Source organism: Lissotriton vulgaris, chromosome 11 (assembly GCF_964263255.1).
Source record: "Lissotriton vulgaris chromosome 11, aLisVul1.2, whole genome shotgun sequence".
In the NCBI taxonomy this organism is placed as follows: domain Eukaryota; kingdom Metazoa; phylum Chordata; class Amphibia; order Caudata; family Salamandridae; genus Lissotriton; species Lissotriton vulgaris.
The window spans coordinates 997,039,906-997,062,949 of record NC_141699.1 but is presented as its reverse complement, the minus strand read 5'-3'; the positions used below and the strand labels follow the sequence as shown (position 1 = coordinate 997,062,949).

The 23,044-nt window shown below is 41.8% G+C and overlaps 1 protein-coding gene across 2 annotated transcripts in view; it reads left to right on the top strand.

The window, feature by feature from the left end:
• The first annotated feature begins 224 nt into the window (after positions 1 to 224).
• BDH1 (3-hydroxybutyrate dehydrogenase 1) overlaps positions 225 to 23,044 on the top strand; it is a 65,665-nt gene continuing 42,845 nt past the window's right edge. The window contains exons 1-5 of one of the 2 annotated variants that reach the window (XM_086944272.1): positions 225 to 330; positions 5,746 to 5,879; positions 8,550 to 8,610; positions 12,868 to 12,978; positions 20,483 to 20,624. In XM_086944272.1, coding sequence (XP_086800398.1) covers positions 5,797 to 5,879; positions 8,550 to 8,610; positions 12,868 to 12,978; positions 20,483 to 20,624 — 397 coding nt within the window. In that variant the 5' untranslated portion in view covers positions 225 to 330; positions 5,746 to 5,796. The remainder of the gene's footprint in view (positions 331 to 5,745; positions 5,880 to 8,549; positions 8,611 to 12,867; positions 12,979 to 20,482; positions 20,625 to 23,044) is intronic. The other variant, XM_086944273.1, reaches the window with a different exon arrangement.

Sequence of the window (23,044 nt, the reverse complement as noted above, 5' to 3'; positions counted from 1 at the left end):
TAATTGCTGTTCCTGGAAATGCCTCCTATTTTAGTAGAGTCACCGGCGTTCAATTTAGGTCCTGCACAAGCTGCTAGACATTCGTTTAGTCCTTTGAATGAAAGAAATTGCTCCCATCGTAAGATGTCCGCCATGTGTACGTGCACTGAGAGGTGTAACCATTAATGTCCTCTTTTTGTTTTGATTGTCAACCTCGCCTCTTCATTCAAAGAAAGGCTAGTAATAACTTGCCAAGGTTACATTGAGTCAGAATGCAGAAGCGGTGAGGGACAGCTGTGGAGAGCTGTGCTTTGTGGAGGATCCTGGTGCGTTTTCTGTTCTTGAAATAAGGCAGGTTTACTTATTGTTTAGCCCTTGCCTGCATTTTACCATGATGATTTCCTATTGAATGTTATGCAGTAAAATATAATTAGTGCTCCCGGTTTTATGGTATTTATTTTTTCAAAATTTCCCTCTGTATTTAGCAATATTTAGTTTTACTTATTTTTCTGTATTTATCCACTTTATATTATGTTTTCTGTATAAATGAAGCTGCAATGGGTATTTTCCACATTTATTTAACCAATAAAAGTATACTTCCATTTGAATGCCCTAATGTTTTAAGCGGCATACAGTGCAATAGCAGAAATAACTGTAGATCTGCACATCATTTTGTCTTTTTTCATCTCCCCTACCTCTCAATCTGTACTTCTACTGGGCTGGCACTCATGATGGACAGTAGAAAAAATAATCAAAATAAGGCATATTTTCTGTATTTAAAAAAAAAATACAGGGAGGAAAAGAAAAAGTTTTCTGTCTGTTTTTATCTGTAAAAACAATAAAATGGGAGCCCTAAATATATTTGAAAATAATCATTACCCACATATGAGGCAATATAAATCATTACTGTGAATCGAAGTTTGTCTATCCATTGAAAAAGTTAAAAGGGAGTTTCTGAAAAATCTGCAAATTTAACATACTCATTAATTTGTATAGAAATGCAGATAGTGGAATTGATAGAAAACTTAAAAATCATAGCATTTTCGCTTTAAAAATCGGGGTTTTGTCTTATGAGTCAATGTGTTGGCGTGATTGGAAGGGAGGGTGTGTTAAATGTGCATAATAAATAAATGTACCTAGAAATGCATCATAATTCACTCGGCTACAACGTGCATTCATGTCATATGCAACACATTTCTCCACTCCTGACTATTGCACATTTGCGAAGCATATGTTTTAGGTCTGATTTAAGATAGCTTTATGCAGCCAATCTATCTAAAGATTTGCTCCTGCCTTAGTCTTCTTTGGAACTACCACCCCAGAAATTGTAATGTATTGTACTGTAATACTGTTTTTTTCCAGCACTTCATTGTTGGAGAAGCAAAGCACTTTTAAAGTATATGGTTGAAAAAGGTTGTTGGCTATGATTTTAGGAAAGCAATCTGACTCCATGTCATTATGGAAACTGTCTCCTATGCAGGGGCTTTCGTGTGACAACCTAATGCATTCTGAGTGATTTAGTTGTGATTTGTTAGTTTAAAGTCCAGGACAGAGGACAGTTTCCAGGATGACATGGGCTGCACTTATTAGCGTTTTTTATTGGAGTTGTTGGGTGAGGTGCATGATGTTTGAGCACTTGCAAAAAACACGGTGCAGCCTCATCACTGCGTGGGAGCATGAGGTGTTGAAGAATAGTGTTGGAATAAATGTAGTCCTGTACGCAGATACATACCCTTATTATTGAGGAATCAAGTTATGTATATGAGAAGCTTCAAACGTTTTACACTTTCTGGTATTCAAGATTGCTTTAGGTTATTCTAGCAAGAAGCATGTTCCATAGCCAAGCTTTTTAAACTAAATCTTGGAGCTGCAATTGCATCTAAATCCCGTATTAAGTGTGACAGAATTATGGGTGGACCAAGCTCTTTTGCCTAGGTGGTTGGATAGTGATCCTTTTACCAAAAGCTACGATCTCAGTTTTTGTCATGTGTAGCTTCAGGTCTTTTCGTAGCATTCAATAATCAACAGTTGGGAATCATTGGCTACTGGAAACACACAAGATGATGGACGGAATGTTGCACAATGGCAAAACATTCACCCCCAGTCACAGATCTGGGTTTAATCCATTGTTATTTTGCTCACCAAGCCACCCCAGTTCATACATGGCCATATACAAATCAGTCTTGACCCTGTGCCTCATGGGAACAGTCCAGACCGAACTGCCAAGCCATGTCTTCCCTTGACCGGAATCAAGCATCCTAGGACTGGTTTCTGGCTATCTGGGACATCATTTAAAATCAGATGGGTTCTGAAATTTTAGTAACATGTGTGCTGTCTGCTTTATATTAATGGCAGAGGGAGAAGGAGGACATGCACTCAAGTAAAAGGTCAATATAGACTTTGAAGAGGAGGGGCCGAGAGCTACTAAAAACACGTATAGACTAACTCCTGTGAGTTATCTGTCGTCCCCTTCGTATTCTTAACAATAGTGGGAGACCAGCCGGCATTCACTCGGCTGGTCTCCCACTATTGTTAAGAATACGAAGGGGACGACAGATAACTCACAGGAGTTAGTCTATACGTGTTTTTAGTACTTCTCGGCCGGTATGAGAGACAGCTGCCGTTAGAGAATGTGAAGCCCCGGTGTCCAAAGCAGTGGCTTAAAAAACTGTATGCCCTGAAGAAATTGCCAGACGAACACTATGGCAATGAAACATGTCGGCAAGTAGAATATGGCTGCATAAGTAGTAGCCAGATTCACTTTTTTAATCTATGCAATCAGCACGAAAGAACAGGAATAAAGTTTGTGTGTCCGTGCTGTATGCGTATGTTTTATGTTGTGTGACACTACTTTGTGTGTTTTGTTTTTTCCACTGCACTTGCTCTCGCAAACACATATTTGTTTTCACTTGGACACTTTTCTTTGAGCTTGATGGCACCAATGATGATAACAGGGCTATCCTGGTGAGTACCTGCCAGGTGTCCCATTGGTGGTGCGCCCGTGAGGTGCCATCTCGCTTCCACACACTTTTTTTCACAGTGGTATATGGTTTCACATCTGTCTGTTTTAAAGGGCCGGGCATTTTTAAGTTGGGCACGAGATTGATATACCCCCTACCCCATAATCATTAAAAGAGGGGAGGTAGTTGTAATTGATTGCAACGTGAGGGATATCATTTCTAAACAGTTTAAGAGAAGATTGCCTGTGGCCTAGGTTATAATTGGTATTGTGACTTGATGAGTGGAGGACGACCTAGGTCCTGAATTCCCTCTTTGCACCTTGTTGTTGTTGGTTTGTAATGGAATAAACAAGACTGCACGTCCCAGATTTCAAAGGCTGGAGCAGCACATCGCACGTGGATCTGGAAACTTGGCAGGGCTGAAGAACCCATGTCTAACAAAGGACATTGAGTCACCAAGGGCATCTGTTCAAGAACAGTTTTAATTGCTTTCAATGCAGCCGAAGCGGGCAAGCATAAAGCACCTGTGTCCAGCAGTCGTGGCTGCGGCCGGCCAGGGGAGGCTGGAATAAAGGGAGCACTACACCATTTATGGCCTCTGTGAAACATCTGAAATGATCTGAGACTGCAATAGTTGTGTCATAGGAAACAATTCAAAATGGTGCAAAAAGCCTTCCACAAAAAGAGCGAGCAACCATATAGTGAGTGTTCACTGAATATATTGTCTTATTAAGCTAAACATGGCATGGCCAACAACTCAATTAATTAGAGGAGTAATTTTCCAAACTGAAATAGAAATTTAAAGCGAATAACGATCTAAAATAAAATAATCGGACAATTTCATGGGTGAAGCAGAATATATGACCAACTTGTTACACTGTCAGGCCCACAAAATTCTTTATGCAAAACTATTGCAACACTCATTAAACTGTAAAACCAGTCAGCACTCGCTACAACAGGAAAACAACAATGGTGGGAGGAGCAAGAATTAAAAAAAGTAATAATCCTGAATCCGAATGTGAGCAGAAGAACACTAATGAAGCTATTAATCTGCACTTGGTCCATGCTCCATTGAAAGGACAAACTCAAGAAAGAAAAAGCGAAAATGGCATGCCCTGTCCAATGAGAAACAAGGAAATGAAAGTGACGATAAAGCCAACCAACAATGTTAATCAATGGGTAAGATCTAAGCTCTTTTTATTTTTTAATGACACAAAATTTTGCAAGCGTCAGTGCCTTCGCTGTCTCAGGCAGGACCTAATCAAGGTGAGTAGTAAAGCATGCCCGAACTTCTGCACCAACATCTTTTTTTCAAAGTGAGCCTTATCTTGCCCACGACAGCCTTGTTTTACGCAACTGTCTGGTACCATAATGGTAGCAAGTATATTAAACGTCTGCTACTGGCACAATTCAGTATTAACAAAAAGGGCTCAATGAACATGCAACTACAGAAAGAGAGATTTCTTTTCATTAGCACTGGATGTTTCATTTGCAAACATCACATGTAGCCTAGATTGACTGGAAAAACAACAGAATATGACTTATTTGCATTTCTTTGCTACTATGATGGATACATTGGGCTTGTACAAGAGCTCACGTTTCCCAAATGTTGGTTTCTCATTGTGCTACTGGTGACTTACTCCTTGATTTTACTACATAATTTTTTTTGCAGAGTTTTATATAGTGTGAACTTCACCCGAAGGTATCAGGTATCAGAGCGCTTTACATGAGCACTAGTTGCGTTACGTGATGACACATTCATTTTTGTGAGGCAGGGGGAGATAAGGAGATTTGCCCAGAATCACAGGATGTTTCTCGTCCTTGCCGAGACTCTAACCCGGTTCCCAAGATTTGAGGTCGACCGCCCTAGCCGTTAGACCAACTCCTCACCCCTTACTATCAGTGTGATTTATAGATTCATTAACATCAACCATTGTTATGAGGCCTTATGTTTGATTACAGTGTCTTCATCTCAGGGGCATTATCCCCACCACACTATGTCCAACTGCAGTTCAGCCCAGGACAATAACCCAGCCTACTGTACTTGCTTTGAGGGACACCAAAACACTGTGAACCCATTTCTTTGGGTTTGGGGGGTCAGTATATGATTTCAGGACAGTCCCTATGGTGAGTGCTTTCACTTACCACTGGGGTGCCAAGGATTTAGATACTATTGCATTTCAATTGGTTAACTAAGTTCTCTATTTGTACTTCAAACGTGTCAACAGTTGCATGTAGAAGTAGTCCAGGCTTACTCAGGAATGTGATAGTTGGCTCCAAACTTTGATGCGATAAGACAGTAATCACATACAACAAATGCAATGTTTGTGCTATATGCTATAAAAAAGAATCTTTATATACAGTTAGTAAAGGTGATGTAATTATAATAACGTAGGTCAAAGAAAACTGGAATGTCCTGTCACATTTTGGGATTGAGATGCAACCCAAAAGCCTTTAAAGAGCTTGTACAGTAAGCCACTATGCTCCAGTCTGGGGGAATATTTTCCTAGTGGGAGGGGATGCAAAGCCTTGATAGTTTTATAGAAATATTTTGTTTTTCATGCTGGGGTCGCTGGTGTTATTTTTTTTTTTTAATGTAACTTTTTTTTACACTTGGAGCGCATCATTATAATGTTTGAAGACCATTGGATTACGGAAATATGTGTTCGTATGTTCAATTTAAAACCTATTATACTGTGTTGTTATATTTCCTCTTGTTGCGAGGAAAGGAGAGCGCTTAGCCTAGTTTATAGCACATTTAGAAGAATGTGCGTCTAATGCGGAGGATTATTTTGCGCTATTTCAGAGTTCCTAGAAAAAGGCCCCAGCGGATTATAGCGCTCTGCAAGGTGTGAAAATGCTGGCCTCTAAGATATTGCGACCCTTTTCGAGCACGCCCATCAGACACTTGAACTTAAAGGATAAAAACAATGTCATCAGGTAAGGAAATTGAGCTAACTGTGGGTTTGATTAGCCCCAATTCAAATATCAAATTAAAATGTCACTTGGCTGTACATTATATGTTGTGATGTAATCAGTGGTTGATGTGGATTTTAAAAAAAAGTATAGAAACGGTGATGCTGTGCGTAATGGGGGAGGGATGAGTGGGCGTGGATGCTCAAATGTCTGGGTAAAAAACACAAGATATTGTCTAATTCTTCTTGGTCTTTCACCTTCAGGTAACTACATATAAAATGAACATTAAATGCAAGATATGTTAAGCAGTAGGAAATGCATTATCTTACATTTTGAAAACTCTATTAGTTAATGCATTGACCAGCGAGCCACCAAATTGAATCCTGGTTGGTGCAATGTAGCATAGTGACTTGTTTATATTCAGTGCTACAAGGTCCCAGTCTGTGACAGAAAGCACTGTGAACATGTAAGTAATTATTTTAAACTTGCATTACTCACACTATAAAATAGGATGCTACAAAATACGCATAAAAGTTTAAGATGAAATTTGCTTCCAAAATATAGATTCTAGTAATACCCAGATTGTTCATAGTGCAATTTTTTTTTTATAAATGTCTTTTAAAAGCACACACTCAACAGCTTAGCTGGTAGCTCCCTTACAATATCTCTCAAAAAGAATAAAAGTGTGCCCTCTGGAAAGCTTCATGGGATTCTATCAATTAAAGCCAATACCGGCTTCAGAGCACCCATTACATTTGCAGATTAACCCTTTTTACACATTTACATTTCTTTCAGGCCACAGGCACCCTGGCAGGAACGCTAGTTTAGCTGTCTGCCCTCCCTCGGTTTCACAGCACAGGACTCCCTGCCATACACTTCAGCTGAAGCATTTCAACTTATGGAATTAATGGTCCAGGGACAGTCATCTTTTCACAAAATATGAGGAACTGTTTTTCTAAAATTAAAAAAGTATGGACACTTCTTGCCCCTCAGATCCCCCCCCTACCCCACCACACACTTTGGCCACAGGTTGTAATATACCCATTTATATTGTGTTGCTTCCTTAGGGAAACGTTGTCAACAATTTTCTGTTACTGACGTAATCAAAAATACGAAGAATCTCTTGATTATAGCTTGGTTTGGACACCATGCCTGCAGTTTTCACTTACCACTATTTATCATTGGCAGTGTAAGGACAGCTTGGTGGAGACTTGGGATGCCCAAAACTGTTGTTAAAATGTCTTCTAACAGTGCAGAGGTTTAGTGATGTAACGGGTATGTCAATGGTTGTCATGCCAGGATGGAAAACCGGCCCTTTGCCCTAGTTTGGTATTGAAAACTAACCAAGATGCCCATGGCCCCAAATACCGCCGCTCCCCGGTGCCACTGCACATGCTGCGCAATAGATGGCTTTTACCCTCCAGAGGTCTGCAAGATATAAATTCCCTCTCCTATTAATTATCTGGCAAATGAGTGACGGAAATACAATATTTTAATTTGTCCTGCCAGCCAAAGGCTTCTAACACCTTCACGTTTTCTTTAACTTTAATTTCCCCCAATTCTCTACACATAAATAAACCCCTTTCTTTTGACAAGGTATTGGTCTCAACGAGCATTGATTTTAGTGTGTAGGAATAATGTCCTAGTGTTCGTGAAATCCACACCTACCAGAATCTTCTTGACTGCTCAACCATGCCAGCCCTGGAAAGCCAAGAGAGCATTGCCTACCCAGTGGGAGTGTAATAGTACCCTAGGCATGATACTCACATTGTAAATGGCAATGCGCACTACAGATATTGACCACCAACTAGTTACCCACTGACAACCTACATAAACGTCTCTCCCTCTTCCCCCTCCCTTCCTCGTTCATTCTTCATTGTATTACTTTTGGCTTGTTTACCAGTCTGGTAGCCCACACCCCCTCTGAATTGTACTTTGCAACTTAACTTTTCCATTTTTATCTCTATTTAATCTCTGTGGGTCCTTCCTGTCCATTGTGTTGTAGAAAAGCTAAACAGACTACTTCAACCTATAACCCCAGTCATGTTCCTGATTGTTTTCCTAAAATAATTACTCTTAATTTCCTCCTAATCTCGGGTAGGGTGAGGCATAATGTCATATCTAGTATACCCTTCGTCTGAGTGCATAATTGGGAAGGTAATTTCCAAATGTTTGTGCTTGCTGCTTCTGCAGTGACCTTTGTTTTGCATGTCTGGAAGTGGCATTGACACCCTCATAAAATGGGTTGGGTCTGTTGGTCCAAGATTATATAACCAAACCAAGACAAGACGTGGGAGCAGCTCACCTACCTAAGTGGAGGAGTGGAGGTTCAGACAAAAAAAATGCTGAACCAGTGTTTATTTTTTAGTGTCATAGTATTGTGGGCTTTTTCATGTCAATGTAGGCTCCTAAAAAAAAAAAAAATGCAAGTGTCCCCAAAAAATCTTAATTTCTAGTACTAATATGTACTTAATTTACAAAAATGTATAAGGTAGTTCAGCGAGCTGGAGCATCTTTGTCCATTCGTTGCTAATCTGTTTGTTAGTAAAGCAAAAGGCTTCTACGCAGACGTCAGCCTATGTTGACATATGAGTAACCTTTCACCTGAATACTTTGTTTACCTGGGTATGTGGGCGCCGCACTGGAATTCGTGCTGGGGGTGACCTTTTACCCAAATACTGTTTTTCTTTGTAGGTGTGTGTCTCCCTTCGTGTCCTCAGGTGACAGGCGGTCTTATGCAAGCCAACAAGAGCAGGTGTGTATCGGCAGCTTGTACCGCTTGAGTCGGCTAACTCATGGTAGACTTCCATAGAACCTCCCAGCGGCACAAATTTGTGTCTGAATGCCATGGGATTGACTAAAAGGGGAACACAGATCAGAATTTATCACTTAATGTTCATTATATGTTTTGGCAATATTATTTTTGTGAAAATTGAATAACGGCACATCCTGCGTGCAATGGGAATCCAGTACATGTCAACTGTTTTAAGACATGGGGCCTGATTTAGACTTTGGCGGATGGAGGTAAATCTGTGGGTATGGCAAAAAACTTTACTCCCCCCATACCAATCATCCTTTGCCCTTCAAATTTAGAGATTTCCACTGGCCAGTGTACATCCGATAACATTGGCAGGACCCGCCGGCGCAACGGTTCCTGTCAATGCATTAAAAGTTTGAAAGACTGTACCGTCAAAATGACGATACGTCTGTTAAACTTTTAATGTGTTTTTGTATTTTAAAAACCAATCACAAAGCAGGATTTTTTTTATAAACTCAGACTAATGACCCCCCCCCCCCAAACACCATGGGAGATGGGGGTAAGGGGCAGTGAAAGCTGGAGTTGCATCTCCCACTCTAATCGGGTGGGCGGTTGAATCACCAAACCTCCGACGGCCCTTCCTCTGTCAGGCCATCAAAGGTGTATGTCAGCGACAAAATAGTCGCCTCCACTGACATTATTAAGGTCCACCTGTCTGTAAATCAGGCAGGCGGGCCTTCAGTTGGGCAGAGAGGGTACTTTGTCGTCAATACAACAGGGTGCCCTCTCTACCAAACTCTAAATCAGCCCTTGATCTTGTAAAAGGTTTTCTCATGGTGACCTGGAGCTGAAGGCAGAAGTTAAAAATCACACTATCTATTAGAATTATATATGACCCCAAGGGATTTGCAAAGGCACACTGCAGCCATCTTCATAGTTTGACACGAGAGAGACTGCAAGCAGACGAATGCATGTCGGTATTAAATGTACAAATTATGGGCTCCTGTTCTATATTAAAAATATTAGTCCTATACCAGTCTTAAAAAAATCCATTGTTTTTGGATATGACAATTTTGTATGTGTGTGTTTTTTTTGTCTCTCTTTGAAAATCTTTTCAGCTTATCGTACCTTACTGGATATCGCGATTTAGCTAGAACATCTTCTGGCTACGGATGCATGTCCATACCTGCCTTGCAGATGGAAACATCTCTATTCATCTTTTAGGTACAGGCTGCATGCTGGGTACTAGAATATGAGGGCGCAAATACCATGGAGCTTCTTGTGCTGCTTCTCCGGCTGGCCCTGGTACCCATGTATGTGCACAGCATTGCTCGGAGATCTGTGCCACTTCTGTCTGTGCAGCTTTTGAGCACTGTCGCTTATGCTTACATGCAGGTTTGCAGAGTAGTCACCATTAAGTACTAAGGGAATTCTTTTTTTTTTTTGTCTGGCTGCATGTATTTAGAGTGGTTCTTCTTCACAAAGGGTTCCTCGCCCTGTCTACCCCCAAAAACCTCTGTCAAGCTTTGTCAAACCTTGAAGTCAGGCCAAGCTTCAACATGACCTCCTGCTTAATTGACACTTTTTTCTTCTTCCATGTGCTTTATACGTCGCGACTACTTTCGCTTGCTCAATCCAGTTGGCAGATTTGGCATTCCGGCGAGCTTTTCTGTAACCTGTATTTCTAGAGAGACTGATCATTTGACGTCTGGAAGGGTCAGTCTTACTTGAGAAGCCCCGAGGTCAGGCATCAGCTCTTGACAGTTGGTAGCTGTAACCTGTCCTTTCTGACCTGAACTCTCTCTTTTTTTCTACTTTTTCAATAATCATTCGTTTTTATTTCAATTTTAACACCACTTCAATAAAGCATTTGAAAACTCCTTTGTGTCTCTCACCCCAGCACTGGTGCAAATGTGCCATTATGGTAAACAGAATATTTATCGTGTGCGGACATGTTAACTGCGTCTACGTTAGCGGTGGTGTTTGCACCAAGGCCTTCAAAGTTAATTTGAGACAGTGGTTTACGTGCTCAGCACCGACACTTACTTGACAACACCAGTGCTTGTGCCTGTTTGCCACAAGGTGGCGCTGTCTGGCTAATTTAGAGAGTACAACAACAAAAGTTCATTATTAATTCAATGTACATTAAAAATTACTATTACCTGCCGCCCAAGCCATTCTGAAAGCTTTGGGGGCCTGAAACAGTCCAAATTGCCACACTTGTAGGAGTTTGATAGTTAGTAGTTGTGTTTCTATTATTGGCATCGATGTCAGCAGCAATGGGTGTTGCAAGCTGTAGTGGCCTCCTGACGAGAACCCTGGCACTTATTCGTTTACAATTTAAGCACTGCGTGTAGATTGCTCAGTCTTGACACGTCATCAGGAGGCCATTAAATGAAGATGAACAGGTTTGTAGTATGTGGCAAAGAAGCCGTCTTTATTTAGTCAACATTTATGGTAAATATCAGTATAAACATTCTCTTCCATATTTAGTTCAACATCCATCTAATTGCACTTATGGGACAGTATGCCTCTTGCCAGGGGTCATCTGTCAGAGGTCGGATGCCTTCTGTATATGACCTTGCACAAGGCTTATTCTAGAGGTAGTTGATATCTTCACCTAGTCACATTTTTAAGTGCCTTTTTTTCTTTGTGTATTTGTTAAGAAAAGACCAAATTCAGGTTGCTATCTAGTTTAATATGGCCTCCAATCTAGTGGATAAAAAGTTTGTAAATATGTTTGCATCCACGTTTTAAAGGCAGTTGGGTAGTATGATGCACACTGTGAGAGATCCTCAGCAGTTTTCAGGATCCCTGCATTTTCTTTTTTTTTTTTTTACAGTAGCCTACATATTTTTCCCAAGAATTGAAAAAAGCTATAGAACCTTACTTTGGGATTAAATAAGGAGCCTGAAAATTCATATTAAAAGATGGCTTGAAACTCATCTGAATTCTTCACATCTGTAAACGCCATCTCTTTTAACAAGCATTAATGGAGTGGTTCTCACAAAAGAAGAGGTACAACCTGTAAGGCATGGAGCGCCAGCAGCGATGGCAGCCAATCAAAGAGATTGTAAAGAAGCAAATCCCCATGTGGGGACAAACACAGTATTTACAAGCTGGGTCATGAATCTGAAGCAGGCAAATGAGTGACAAGCAAAGGCAACCAATAGAAAGCAATGGGAGGTCTCAAAGACCCTCTGTTTTTGTAATGCCACAAAATGCCTTGTGACTGACCCCACATGTGTTGTCTAGTAAGCTTGACCTAAAACCCATCATTCTACCTCTGCTCTCCACTTTTGCAATATTGTAGGTAGCGTAACTGGTCTGGTATATTTGTCTTGGGTGTTTTCCTCCTACCAAACACCTGTTGAAGAAATTGTGGGAATTTTAATAGTAAGTCAGGCAGTCTCTCGCTCTTTTGTTTGTTTTCGTCAGTGTATGTGCCATGTTTCCTACTGACGCATAGCTTATTTGTTTTACCCAGGTTATGTTATCAGTGATTTTCCTTTCTTATAGTGTGTTTCAAGCTTATTTTTAAAAAAAACTATTTTATTGATTTTTCAGAACTAGTCCAACATACATGTATATATCATCCAACACACAGTGTTGGCATCCTTTATGCACATCTACGTATTGTATCAAAGTTATAACGCTGTGTATACAATCATGGAATATCGACCAATCAACCAATACCCTCCCACCACCCCACATCAACTATCTAGCTCCTTCCCTGCTCACTTCTTGTGTTTCAAGCTTAAAAGAGTAACATTTAGGTCTCACTTAGCATGATATATCTCTTAGCTTACCTGCATCAGGACATTACATGTTTAGATATCTCCAGGTCTGCTTCCTGAGCATTTTATATGCATTTAAGACATGACTTAGTTTATTGGCCTGGTGAGTGTGAATAGCTGATATGCCTGTGCTTGGGATTGAATTTGCAAATCTCAGCAGTACGCACTTAACATGTTGAACCATCTTGGTTAACGTTGAGTGCCTTGGGATGAGTTAAAAGCAGTTCGTTTTTGTGTTTAGTTTTCGGTTACCAGCATTTCGAGATTTTGCTGGATGAAAAAGATCAGTTTTTATCACAGTGCAAATTCTTCTGTAGTGCCCTACACATATAAACAGCCATACTGTGTCCTTTAAAACTAAAGCATCAAATCGATGGCCAGTGTGTAGATGGCGACGAGGTTTCTTTACCTTTTAAGTGCATTTGTAAACTCTTTGGACTTCATATTTTTTCCTCAGGTTGACGGCAAAGGTGTCCTTGTTACTGGCTGTGACTCTGGATTTGGCTTTTCGGTGGCCAAACACCTGCATTCCAAAGGCTTCACTGTCTTTGCTGGGTGCCTTCTGAAGGTAAGTGCATCAACTCTGTAGGGTATATGAGCAACGCGTGCAGCAGCTCCGCAGAAGGGAACATGCAACTCGTAGTGTTTTCTACAAGCCACATTGTAGGCTTTTAATCCACTGTGTGCACCTTAATATCTTTATTTTATCATATATTTACCACATTTTGAACCCAAACAAAGAAGTCTAAATTTATATCCAGAAGTTTCAGGAATCTCTATTTCTCTCTCTCTCTCTCTATATATATATATATATATATATATATATATCTCGCTCTCTGTCTCTTTGTCTCTCTGTCTCTCTCTCTGTCTCTGTCTCTGTCTCTGTCTCTCTCTCTCTCTCTCTCTGTCTCTGTCTCACTCTGTTCCTCTGTCTCTTTCTGCCTCTCTCTGTCTCTTTCTCTCCCTCTCTCTCTCTTTCTCTCTCTCTCTTTCTCTTTCACTCTCTCTCTCTGTCTCTTATATATATATATATATATATATATATATATATATATATATATATATATATATTCCAGCCGAGTTTTTGGCGCTAAGCTGTGTTGGCCCCTTACAGCGGCGGGCTTTGGACGGGATCGCCAGTCCCAAAATACTCCAACCTTTCGTCCACGTTTCAAAGAACGACGTCCAAGCCTCAAATGTATTTCAAACTGGATTTATTTCACATCCCACTCGACGCGTTTCGGGAATAGCCTTCCCTTTGTCACGAGTCGTGACAAAGGGAAGGCTATTCCCGAAACGCGTCGAGTGGGATGTGAAATAAATCCAGTTTGAAATACATTTGAGGCTTGGACGTCGTTCTTTGAAACGTGGACGAAAGGTTGGAATATATATATATATATATATATATATATATTTTCCAGGACAAATACATATAGAGATGTGTGATAGATTACAAAGTTGTTTCTGTAGAAGATGTGGCATAGAACTCGGTATGCTACAAAGTTTTGCCAGTTCTGTAAAAAGGGAATGTTGTCATTCTATGTAGTGTTAGCAACACCTTCAGTTTTGGGAGACATTTACTTATTTAATCTCGTTCTAAAAAATCAACATGAAGTGGATTATTTCTCTCGTTTTTCAATTATATACTACTGCGAATCACAGGGCTTTGACCAGATAATAATGCAACTGAAGTTAAAGGATAGGTGTTGCAGATTTAAAGCGTAAAGTATTTAGTAGTTTGTAGAAAAAGTAGTAACAAGTTTGGAAGAGGGCAGCAAGAGATTTGGTCCAGGAGATGCAGCACTAAATAGAAATATGTTTTACACCCTTCTGTCATACGTAAAGTAGTCTAATTCAGAGTACATCTGTTCTGAAGAATGTAGGTTGCTCTGGGTAGTAAGTAACAATGGCATTCTCTCTGAGGGCAGAAGGGGATTTTCCTCAATTTGACTTACTAAGTCAGCAAGAGAAACTGAAACCTGATGGTAGAGTCAGCCAGGCCCAAAATCTTTACATTTGGTTGAAGCCAATTGAGATGTATGTTTGTGAGAACCAAATGTAGAACATGATTGAAATCAGGTACTATATATAGCCTTATAGCCCGCCGTAGCAGACTATACCGGTCATCAAAGGCGAGATCCTTGAACGAAGGAGCAGGCCTGTAATGACCGGTATAGCCCGCTACGGAGGACAGAATGTTCTAATTAGTAAAACAGGGGCCTCACGGAGCCCGAGGGGGTTGAAATCACCTCCGACTCTGTGGTAGGAAAACATTGGAATGTTGATGCTCCAGGCTGTTACCAGCCATTGGGAGCTCTGAGCACTCCGTTGTCGCCAATGGAGCGCTCAACATTCCAATGTTCTAATCAACATTAGACCAAGATATTTTCATTCCATTATGTGGACTGAAACAAGATTGGAACCTCTCCCGTATGCCGTACTCTTGCAAATGAAGCCAAGTTGTCAACTAGGAACATCAAGGATTGGTTTGAGAACTGTTTCAGACCAAAGACTGATAGACTGCCCAATGAGAAGAGCTGTAGCCAATGTTGGTTTGAAAAAGGCATGGTAAATCACTTGTGTAGGAACAAGTCATTAGTTTTGAAAATGGAGCCATCTTCTTTACACAGTCTATAGCGAATGTAAATCTCTGAAGGTCTGGATTATTTTTTCAAATACATCAAGCATTTTTTGATAACTAATGTTAACTGGAGAGCAGGCTTAGCTGAATGGGATGGATGAAATGATGAAGGTCTGCGGTGCATCATTGATTTAGAGGAGAGGGTTTTATTTTCAAGGCGGCTTGGGAGGCAAGTGCAAGAACATTATTTTCTGGACTGATCTGTGCATACTAATAACAGAGGCAAATTTGCAGGATTCCAATATCCTAAGTATGTTCAATTCAGAGCAGATCTGTGCCACTTTTATTTATTTATTTTATTTATTTATTTTTGGCATTTATTAAGCGCGAACAAATGCCCGCAGGCGTCTCGGCGCTGTACTGTTTACCCTCCTATATGGTCTGTATAGTTTTTAGAGATTAAATAGCCAGGTTTTCAGTTTCTTTCTGAAGGACAATAAATTTGGACTTGATCTTATGTTTTGTGGAAGTATGTTCCACAATCTTGGGGCGGCGACTAGAAAACGTCTGTCTCCCCAGTTGACCAGTCTGGTTCGAGGCACAATCAGGTCATTCTGTCCTGCAGATCGTAACATTCGAGTGGGAATGTACGGGACAAGATGGTCGCATAAGAACTGAGGCGCTTGATGGTGCCGTGCTTTATAGACGATACATAGCGTCTTAAACTTAATTCGGTTCCTAACAGGTAGCCAGTGGAGACTTCTCAAAGATTCAGATATGGGCTTGAATTTTGGAATATTAAGGAGAAGCCTGGCTGCTGCATTCTGGATTGTCTGCAATTTCTTGATTGTTTTCGCTTGGGCATTTGCAAACAAGCCGTTGCAATAGTCCAGCGCTGAAAGGACCATTGCACTAACCAGTGTCTTTCCCACGTTGGTAGGGAGAAACGGAAGAATCTTCCTCACCAATCGTAGCTTGAAGAAGGCATTGGAAGCTGTCTGGTTTGCGTGAGCCATGAAGTTTAGGTTGTCATCAAAGATGACACCCAAGTTTCTCACTTTCGTAGCTGGCACAGGTACAGCTCCGAAAGATGATGGCCACCAAGTGGGGGACCAGCTTGGACTGAGGTGGCCAAAAATGACCACCTCAGTTTTGTCGGAATTTAATTTCAAGCAGTTTTCGGACATCCATTTTCCAATGGCCAATATCCCTGTCTTGAAATTTTCCGCCACTGTTTCCCCGTCATTTCTGACAGCCAGTATCAGCTGAGTGTCATCTGCGTATGAGGTAAGGTTCATCCCGTGCGCTTTGATGGTATTTGCGAGGTCCGACACATAGATATTAAAAAGTGTCGGACTAAGGGATGAACCTTGTGGTACCCCACACGGCAGTGATAATTCAGCAGATTCATACTGGCCCAGTATGACTGCCTGGGATCTTTCTGCTAGAAAAGACGCTATTAGGTCTTTCGCTGTACCTTGCACGCCCATCCTTTCGACACGGTTGACTAGGATCTTATGGTCAACCGTGTCGAAGGCAGCTGATAAATCTAAGAGCACCAATAGTGCGGTTCCACCTTGGTCTCTAATTAATCGGATGTCGTCTGCTGCCTTTATGAGGGCTGTTTCCGTCCCGTGATATTTACGGAACCCGAATTGTGTTTCATCGAGCAGATGGTATTGCTCGATGAATCCCGCAAGTTGAGCGTTCATAGCTTTCTCAATTACTTTCGCGATAAAAGGTAGGTTGGCTATAGGCCTATAGTTTTTTAATTCTGCTTTGTCCAAGCCAGGTTTCTTCAGGAGTGGTTTAAGTAGTGTTTTCTTCAACTGACTGGGAAAGATTCCTGTGTGGAACATGAGATTGGTCAATTGAGTGATGACTGGGATTATAGTACCTATTAGTGACCGAAGGGTGTTCAAAGGGCAAGGGTCCAGGGCTGATCCAGATTTAATTGTTTTCACGATGTCTTGGATATTGGAATCTGTTACTTCTGCAAAGCATGAAAGGGTATTGCTTGGAGGGGAAGTATTTATTTTCGCGATCCTTTGATCTTCACCTTGATTAAATGCTGAAAATATGTCATTTACTTTGGTGAAGAAGAATGTTGCTAGTGAATCACAGAACTCTTGTGAGCAAGGAGGGTTAAGATCTGGGGCACATCCCGCAAGATGTTTAGTTATTTCGAAAAGCTTTTTATGTGAGTTTTTAGCGCTTTCGATTTGCTCTGTATAAAACTTCTTTTTTGTCTCTATTATTAGAAGTTTATATTGGGTTAAGAGTTCCTTGTACGCTATCTTATCCTTATTATCATACTTTTTTCTCCATGTTCTTTCTTTGTTTCGGCATTGCTGTTTCAGTTTTTTGAGCTCTTCAGTATACCAAGGGGCTGAAGGGGTATTTCTATTTCTGGACATTCTTTTTTCGGGTACCAATTTATTGGCCGCCTGGCCTATCCATGTGTAATATTGTTCGACAACGGTATCTGGGTCATCTGCCCATTTGGGAGTGGAGTTCACCAACGCCTCCTTAAAGCAGGGAATATTGATATCTTTCCAGACCTTAAACAATTCTCGCGAGGAGGATGTAGAGGGTGTTATAACTTTGTTAATTTGAATGGTTGCCAAAACCAAATAATGATCAGACCATGTCATGGGTAAGATATCGGACACTGATATATTTTCCAAGTTGGTAAAGATACCATCTAGGGTATGGCCTGCCTTATGGGTAGGTCCTTTCACCAGCTGAGCTAGACCAAAGACCTCCATTTCAGATTGCAGTGAAATGGTGTCCTTGTCTTCGCCACATTCCAAATGGAAATTAAAATCACCTAACAGAGTTATCGAGTTATCAGTGCCGGAAGTTTCCAGAATAGTAAGTATTTCTGCCAGAAAATCTGCCCTGGTTTCTGGTCTTCTATAAAGTAATATACCTTTAAAATTGTTTGATGGTGAGAGGTAAATATCAAATTGAAGCGCCTCACATGCCTTTAAAGGTAAGGCAGTAGTGCGGATTTTAAAAAAGTCACGGGCAATTATTGCAACCCCACCACCTCGTTTGCCACTTCTATCTAGTCTGTAGCAGTTATATCCAGGTGGAACGGCTATCACGAGGTCTGGGTCCGAGGCTTTGTCCAGCCAAGTCTCTGTCAGGAACATAATATCTATGTTCCTGTCAGTGAGTACATCAGCTACCTCTTGCCTGTGTTTAGGTAAGGAGCGCACATTAATCAGAGCTATTTTAAACATTTGATTTGTTTTAATCCCGTTTTCGCCATCTATTCCTTTATTTAATAAAGGGGTAGACATTTGACAATATTTACATTGCAATTCAATTTTTGATAGCAAAGAGTCAGGGCTGTACCTTGTGCAGTGATGCGAAGTTTGCGGGCGTAGATCTATCAAAGCCGAGCGTGGGTAGGAAATGAGGCTCGCGTGGACATTTTGACCAGGGGGGGTGGCCCTAGGCCCGTGTCTGGCGCGGACGGGCGCAGACGGGCCCGCCTTTGGCGCGCCTTCGGCGCGCCCGCTGCGCCCGCTGCGCCCGCCCGCTGCGCGGACGGAATGACCCCATTGTTTTATATCCTGTTGAGGAGGGTGGGAGGCGTCCTGCCACTGGACCGCCAACCCTTCCTCCCTCCAAGATGGCGCCCCTGTCCCGCGTCGTCAGCCCGTAATTGGCCACGCCGGGATGAGGGGGTAAGAGAAGCACGCCTCGGTGCTGAGAAATTGTTGCCCTGTAGCGGACTTTGGTTCCCGCAAATTAAAACAGTAGCAGTTAAAATATGTACAGGATTTAAAAATTTCTGCAGTAACAGCGTTATAAATCAATCCGCGTGTCTGTGCGCTTCAGGAAAGAAAAGTGTAAAGAACCCCCGGCTTTTCGCCTCAGGGGAGAGTAACAAGTACAGCGAGCCTAAGGAAACAGCTCCTTAAGTATCCGGGAGGGCGGGAGGCCTCCTGCCACTGGACCGCCAACCCTTCCTCCCTCCAAGATGGCGCCCCTGTCCCGCGTCGTCAGCCCGTAATTGGCCACGCCGGGATGAGGGGGTAAGAGAAGCACGCCTCGGTGCTGAGAAATTGTTGCCCTGTAGCGGACTTTGGTTCCCGCAAATTAAAACAGTAGCAGTTAAAATATGTACAGGATTTAAAAATTTCTGCAGTAACAGCGTTATAAATCAATCCGCGTGTCTGTGCGCTTCAGGAAAGAAAAGTGTAAAGAACCCCCGGCTTTTCGCCTCAGGGGAGAGTAACAAGTACAGCGAGCCTAAGGAAACAGCTCCTTAAGTATCCGGGAGGGCGGGAGGCGTCCTGCCACTGGACCGCCAACCCTTCCTCCCTCCAAGATGGCGCCCCTGTCCCGCGTCGTCAGCCCGTAATTGGCCACGCCGGGATGAGGGGGTAAGAGAAGCACGCCTCGGTGCTGAGAAATTGTTGCCCTGTAGCGGACTTTGGTTCCCGCAAATTAAAACAGTAGCAGTTAAAATATGTACAGGATTAAAAAATTTCTGCAGTAACAGCGTTATAAATCAATCCGCGTGTCTGTGCGCTTCAGGAAAGAAAAGTGTAAAGAACCCCCGGCTTTTCGCCTCAGGGGAGAGTAACAAGTACAGCGAGTCTAAGGAAACAGCTCCTTAAGTATCCGGGAGGGCGGGAGGCGTCCTGCCACTGGACCGCCAACCCTTCCTCCCTCCAAGATGGCGCCCCTGTCCCGCGTCGTCAGCCCGTAATTGGCCACGCCGGGATGAGGGGGTAAGAGAAGCACGCCTCGGTGCTGAGAAATTGTTGCCCTGTAGCGGACTTTGGTTCCCGCAAATTAAAACAGTAGCAGTTAAAATATGTACAGGATTTAAAAATTTCTGCAGTAACAGCGTTATAAATCAATCCGCGTGTCTGTGCGCTTCAGGAAAGAAAAGTGTAAAGAACCCCCGGCTTTTCGCCTCAGGGGAGAGTAACAAGTACAGCGAGCCTAAGGAAACAGCTCCTTAAGTATCCGGGAGGGCGGGAGGCGTCCTGCCACTGGACCGCCAACCCTTCCTCCCTCCAAGATGGCGCCCCTGTCCCGCGTCGTCAGCCCGTAATTGGCCACGCCGGGATGAGGGGGTAAGAGAAGCACGCCTCGGTGCTGAGAAATTGTTGCCCTGTAGCGGACTTTGGTTCCCGCAAATTAAAACAGTAGCAGTTAAAATATGTACAGGATTTAAAAATTTCTGCAGTAACAGCGATATAAATCAATCCGCGTGTCTGTGCGCTTCAGGAAAGAAAAGTGTAAAGAACCCCCGGCTTTTCGCCTCAGGGGAGAGTAACAAGTACTTTTAATAACCCTACAATGGCTTATTGGAAAGCATCATATATTGGAAAAGTATAAAATGTCTAAATATGAGTTTTTGGTTGAAAGATCCTCTTTGTTTTCCAAAGTGGTTAGCAGGCAGGTGTTCTTTGGTGGTAGTTCCAGTCAGACATTATCTAATTGTTCTCTTTCACTGCCACAGGATACAGGCCATGAGGGTGCGAGAGAGCTGGATAACATGAAGTGTGGTCGGATGCAAACTGTCCAGCTTAACGTATGCAAGGAGGAAGAAGTACAGAGATCTGTGGAGCACATCCGAGGTCGTTTAAAGGACCCTGAGAAGGGTGAGTTCCTCATGATAATTTACATTAAAATGGCAAGAATGTCTCAAAACTTTGTTGTGTGTATTGTGCGCTCCAATATTTTAAGGAATGACACTTCTAATCAAAAGATGTATCAAAGCGCGTGCAACACTGAATCGTGTGCTGCCAAACATCTGTTACCAAAAATATATAAGGGGGCCAAGTACAACAGGTAACTTGGACTCAGTGTGCACTGCGTGTGAATTTATCTTACAAAATTGAACAATTGTAATGATTCGTATACATTCTCAAAACTTCTTATTTATTCTAACAAAACAATAGCTTGACTGTTCGCTAATACAAAGACCAATCCTGACCAAATGAACCTCAGTCCATTAGCCTCAACAAATAATATATGTTGATAAAGTAAAAATGTATTACATTCGGAATTATGGTGCCCAATGCATTTCGGGACATCATCCTTCTTCAGGGGCCAATCTAGAAAAAATAAACAATAGTACAGGTACAGTGTTACCACAGCAGAAATTCATTTTGGTTGTGTACATTAGTCTTTTTAGAGAAATACAGACAAAAGTCTTAACGGGACAAACATGTAGACAAAATACCACAATGAGACTTTGTGGTTCACAACCAACATGCCAATACGCTTGTACGCGTAAAACTCGGTTAGATATAGAAAATGAATGAATATAGGAAAAGTCAAGAACATCAACCATAGCCTCTCAACAATGCAGTTAAAGTCCAAAAAGTTGTGTGTAATGTGTATATACAAAATAACTCGCAGTATTTAATATCTGTGTGTAAACTAGGGAGTCTCTCCAATTCGAGTTAGAATGCTAGCTGTAGATTTAAAATGAGATGTACTATATATAATATATACTATAAAAAAATATAACATTCTTTGCACACTGAGCCCAAGTTACCTGCGGTACTTGCCCCCCTTAAGAATGTCTTCAAAACCATATGTTTACAGCTACGGCAACTATCAGGAGCCACTTGTGGCTGAGGGCAGTAGTGGTAAAGCTGACCTTTGGTCACTGGCAAGCAGGGATTGCCTCTATGCCGAGGGTAATACAACAGGTATGTATTTCTGTTCCACAACAGTAAGCCAATATCTGGATAATATATGCTGGTTTCATTCATTCATCAGATAATCTAGCATCTTCATTTAAGAGAATATGGTGGGAGTCAGTGGCATCTGATCTTTGAGTGGTGGGGTGTACTGAGCCATGTCAAACCCTCAAGATTTGGGACTTCACATTCCCTGAACTGTCTCTTTAGTGTCTCTGCCAACCACCAGATGAATTTACTGCCTCTCTGACACTGCTGCGTGACCCTCTCAGCAAGGGTCATCATTTGTTTTTTAAATTATACCAATTGCAAATATTAGGCTAATATTGATTATTTCTATAACTAAAATATGGGGAAGAAATCAAGGAAGGCAGAGTCCTGACACCCATCTGGAAGAACCGCAGTTGGCGGCAGTGCTCACAGATTTACTATTTTTGTTACAATAGTGCAGTTTTATTGTGCACACTATTTACTGTCAAAATGGCTTGTTGGTGCCATATTCCATAGCTGGGAGTCGAAGGCGGACAGACTGAGAACATGAAGAGGAAGTCCTGTGTGGAAACGGCAGGAGGAGGTAATGGCCTTGCGAAACTATAGGTGATCCACCCTTGCACAGAAGTTGATTTTTCCACAGTAACAAATTTGAAATTGAGAAAGCTCATCCGGCATGTGATTTCCATATTGATGCAATGTGCGGATCCAGAGGAGTGGCGGACCGGAGTTATTGTTGGGTGGAACATTTTTTAATCCAGAATGCTGGTTCATGCCCACAAACATTCAGGAATCATGCACATTTTTCAATTCAACTCTTGAGACGGCAGGAAGTTAACGGAAGGACATTGGTGCAGACGTAATATGTGCATTTTGTAGCATATTCAGCAGACTGCGGTCGATTGAGTGGTCATCTTTATCGAACGCACATAAACTAAAGAAGGTCTCATAATTTGCTTGGGAAAACACTTTTGCCTATGCAAACCTTGGAATGCAATGCTTCATGGTAAAATAAATGTGATTAACTTTCCTCTGCCGCTCCATTGTATCTGTGTAGCAACGTATTGGCACTTTAGGTACGGCTCAAATCTTATCTCTTAGCAATAGGGGATGTTCTTACTGATAGACCTCTGCTTGTCCTGAAATAGAACCTTTCAAAGGTAACATTCATTGGAGGTTGTATTTAAGTGTTACCGCCCTCTCATGGGGTCTTTTGTGGCTGCTAATTTCCTGCCATGAGTAGGGAGGCAACTTCTGATCTATATACAGTAAGCCTTTATATTGACAATCTTTGGTAAAGTCTGGCTATTTATAAATGAAAGTGATTTATCATTGAGCGCGCGGTCATGTTGATGGATGAAGGTGGTTATATGGCATTG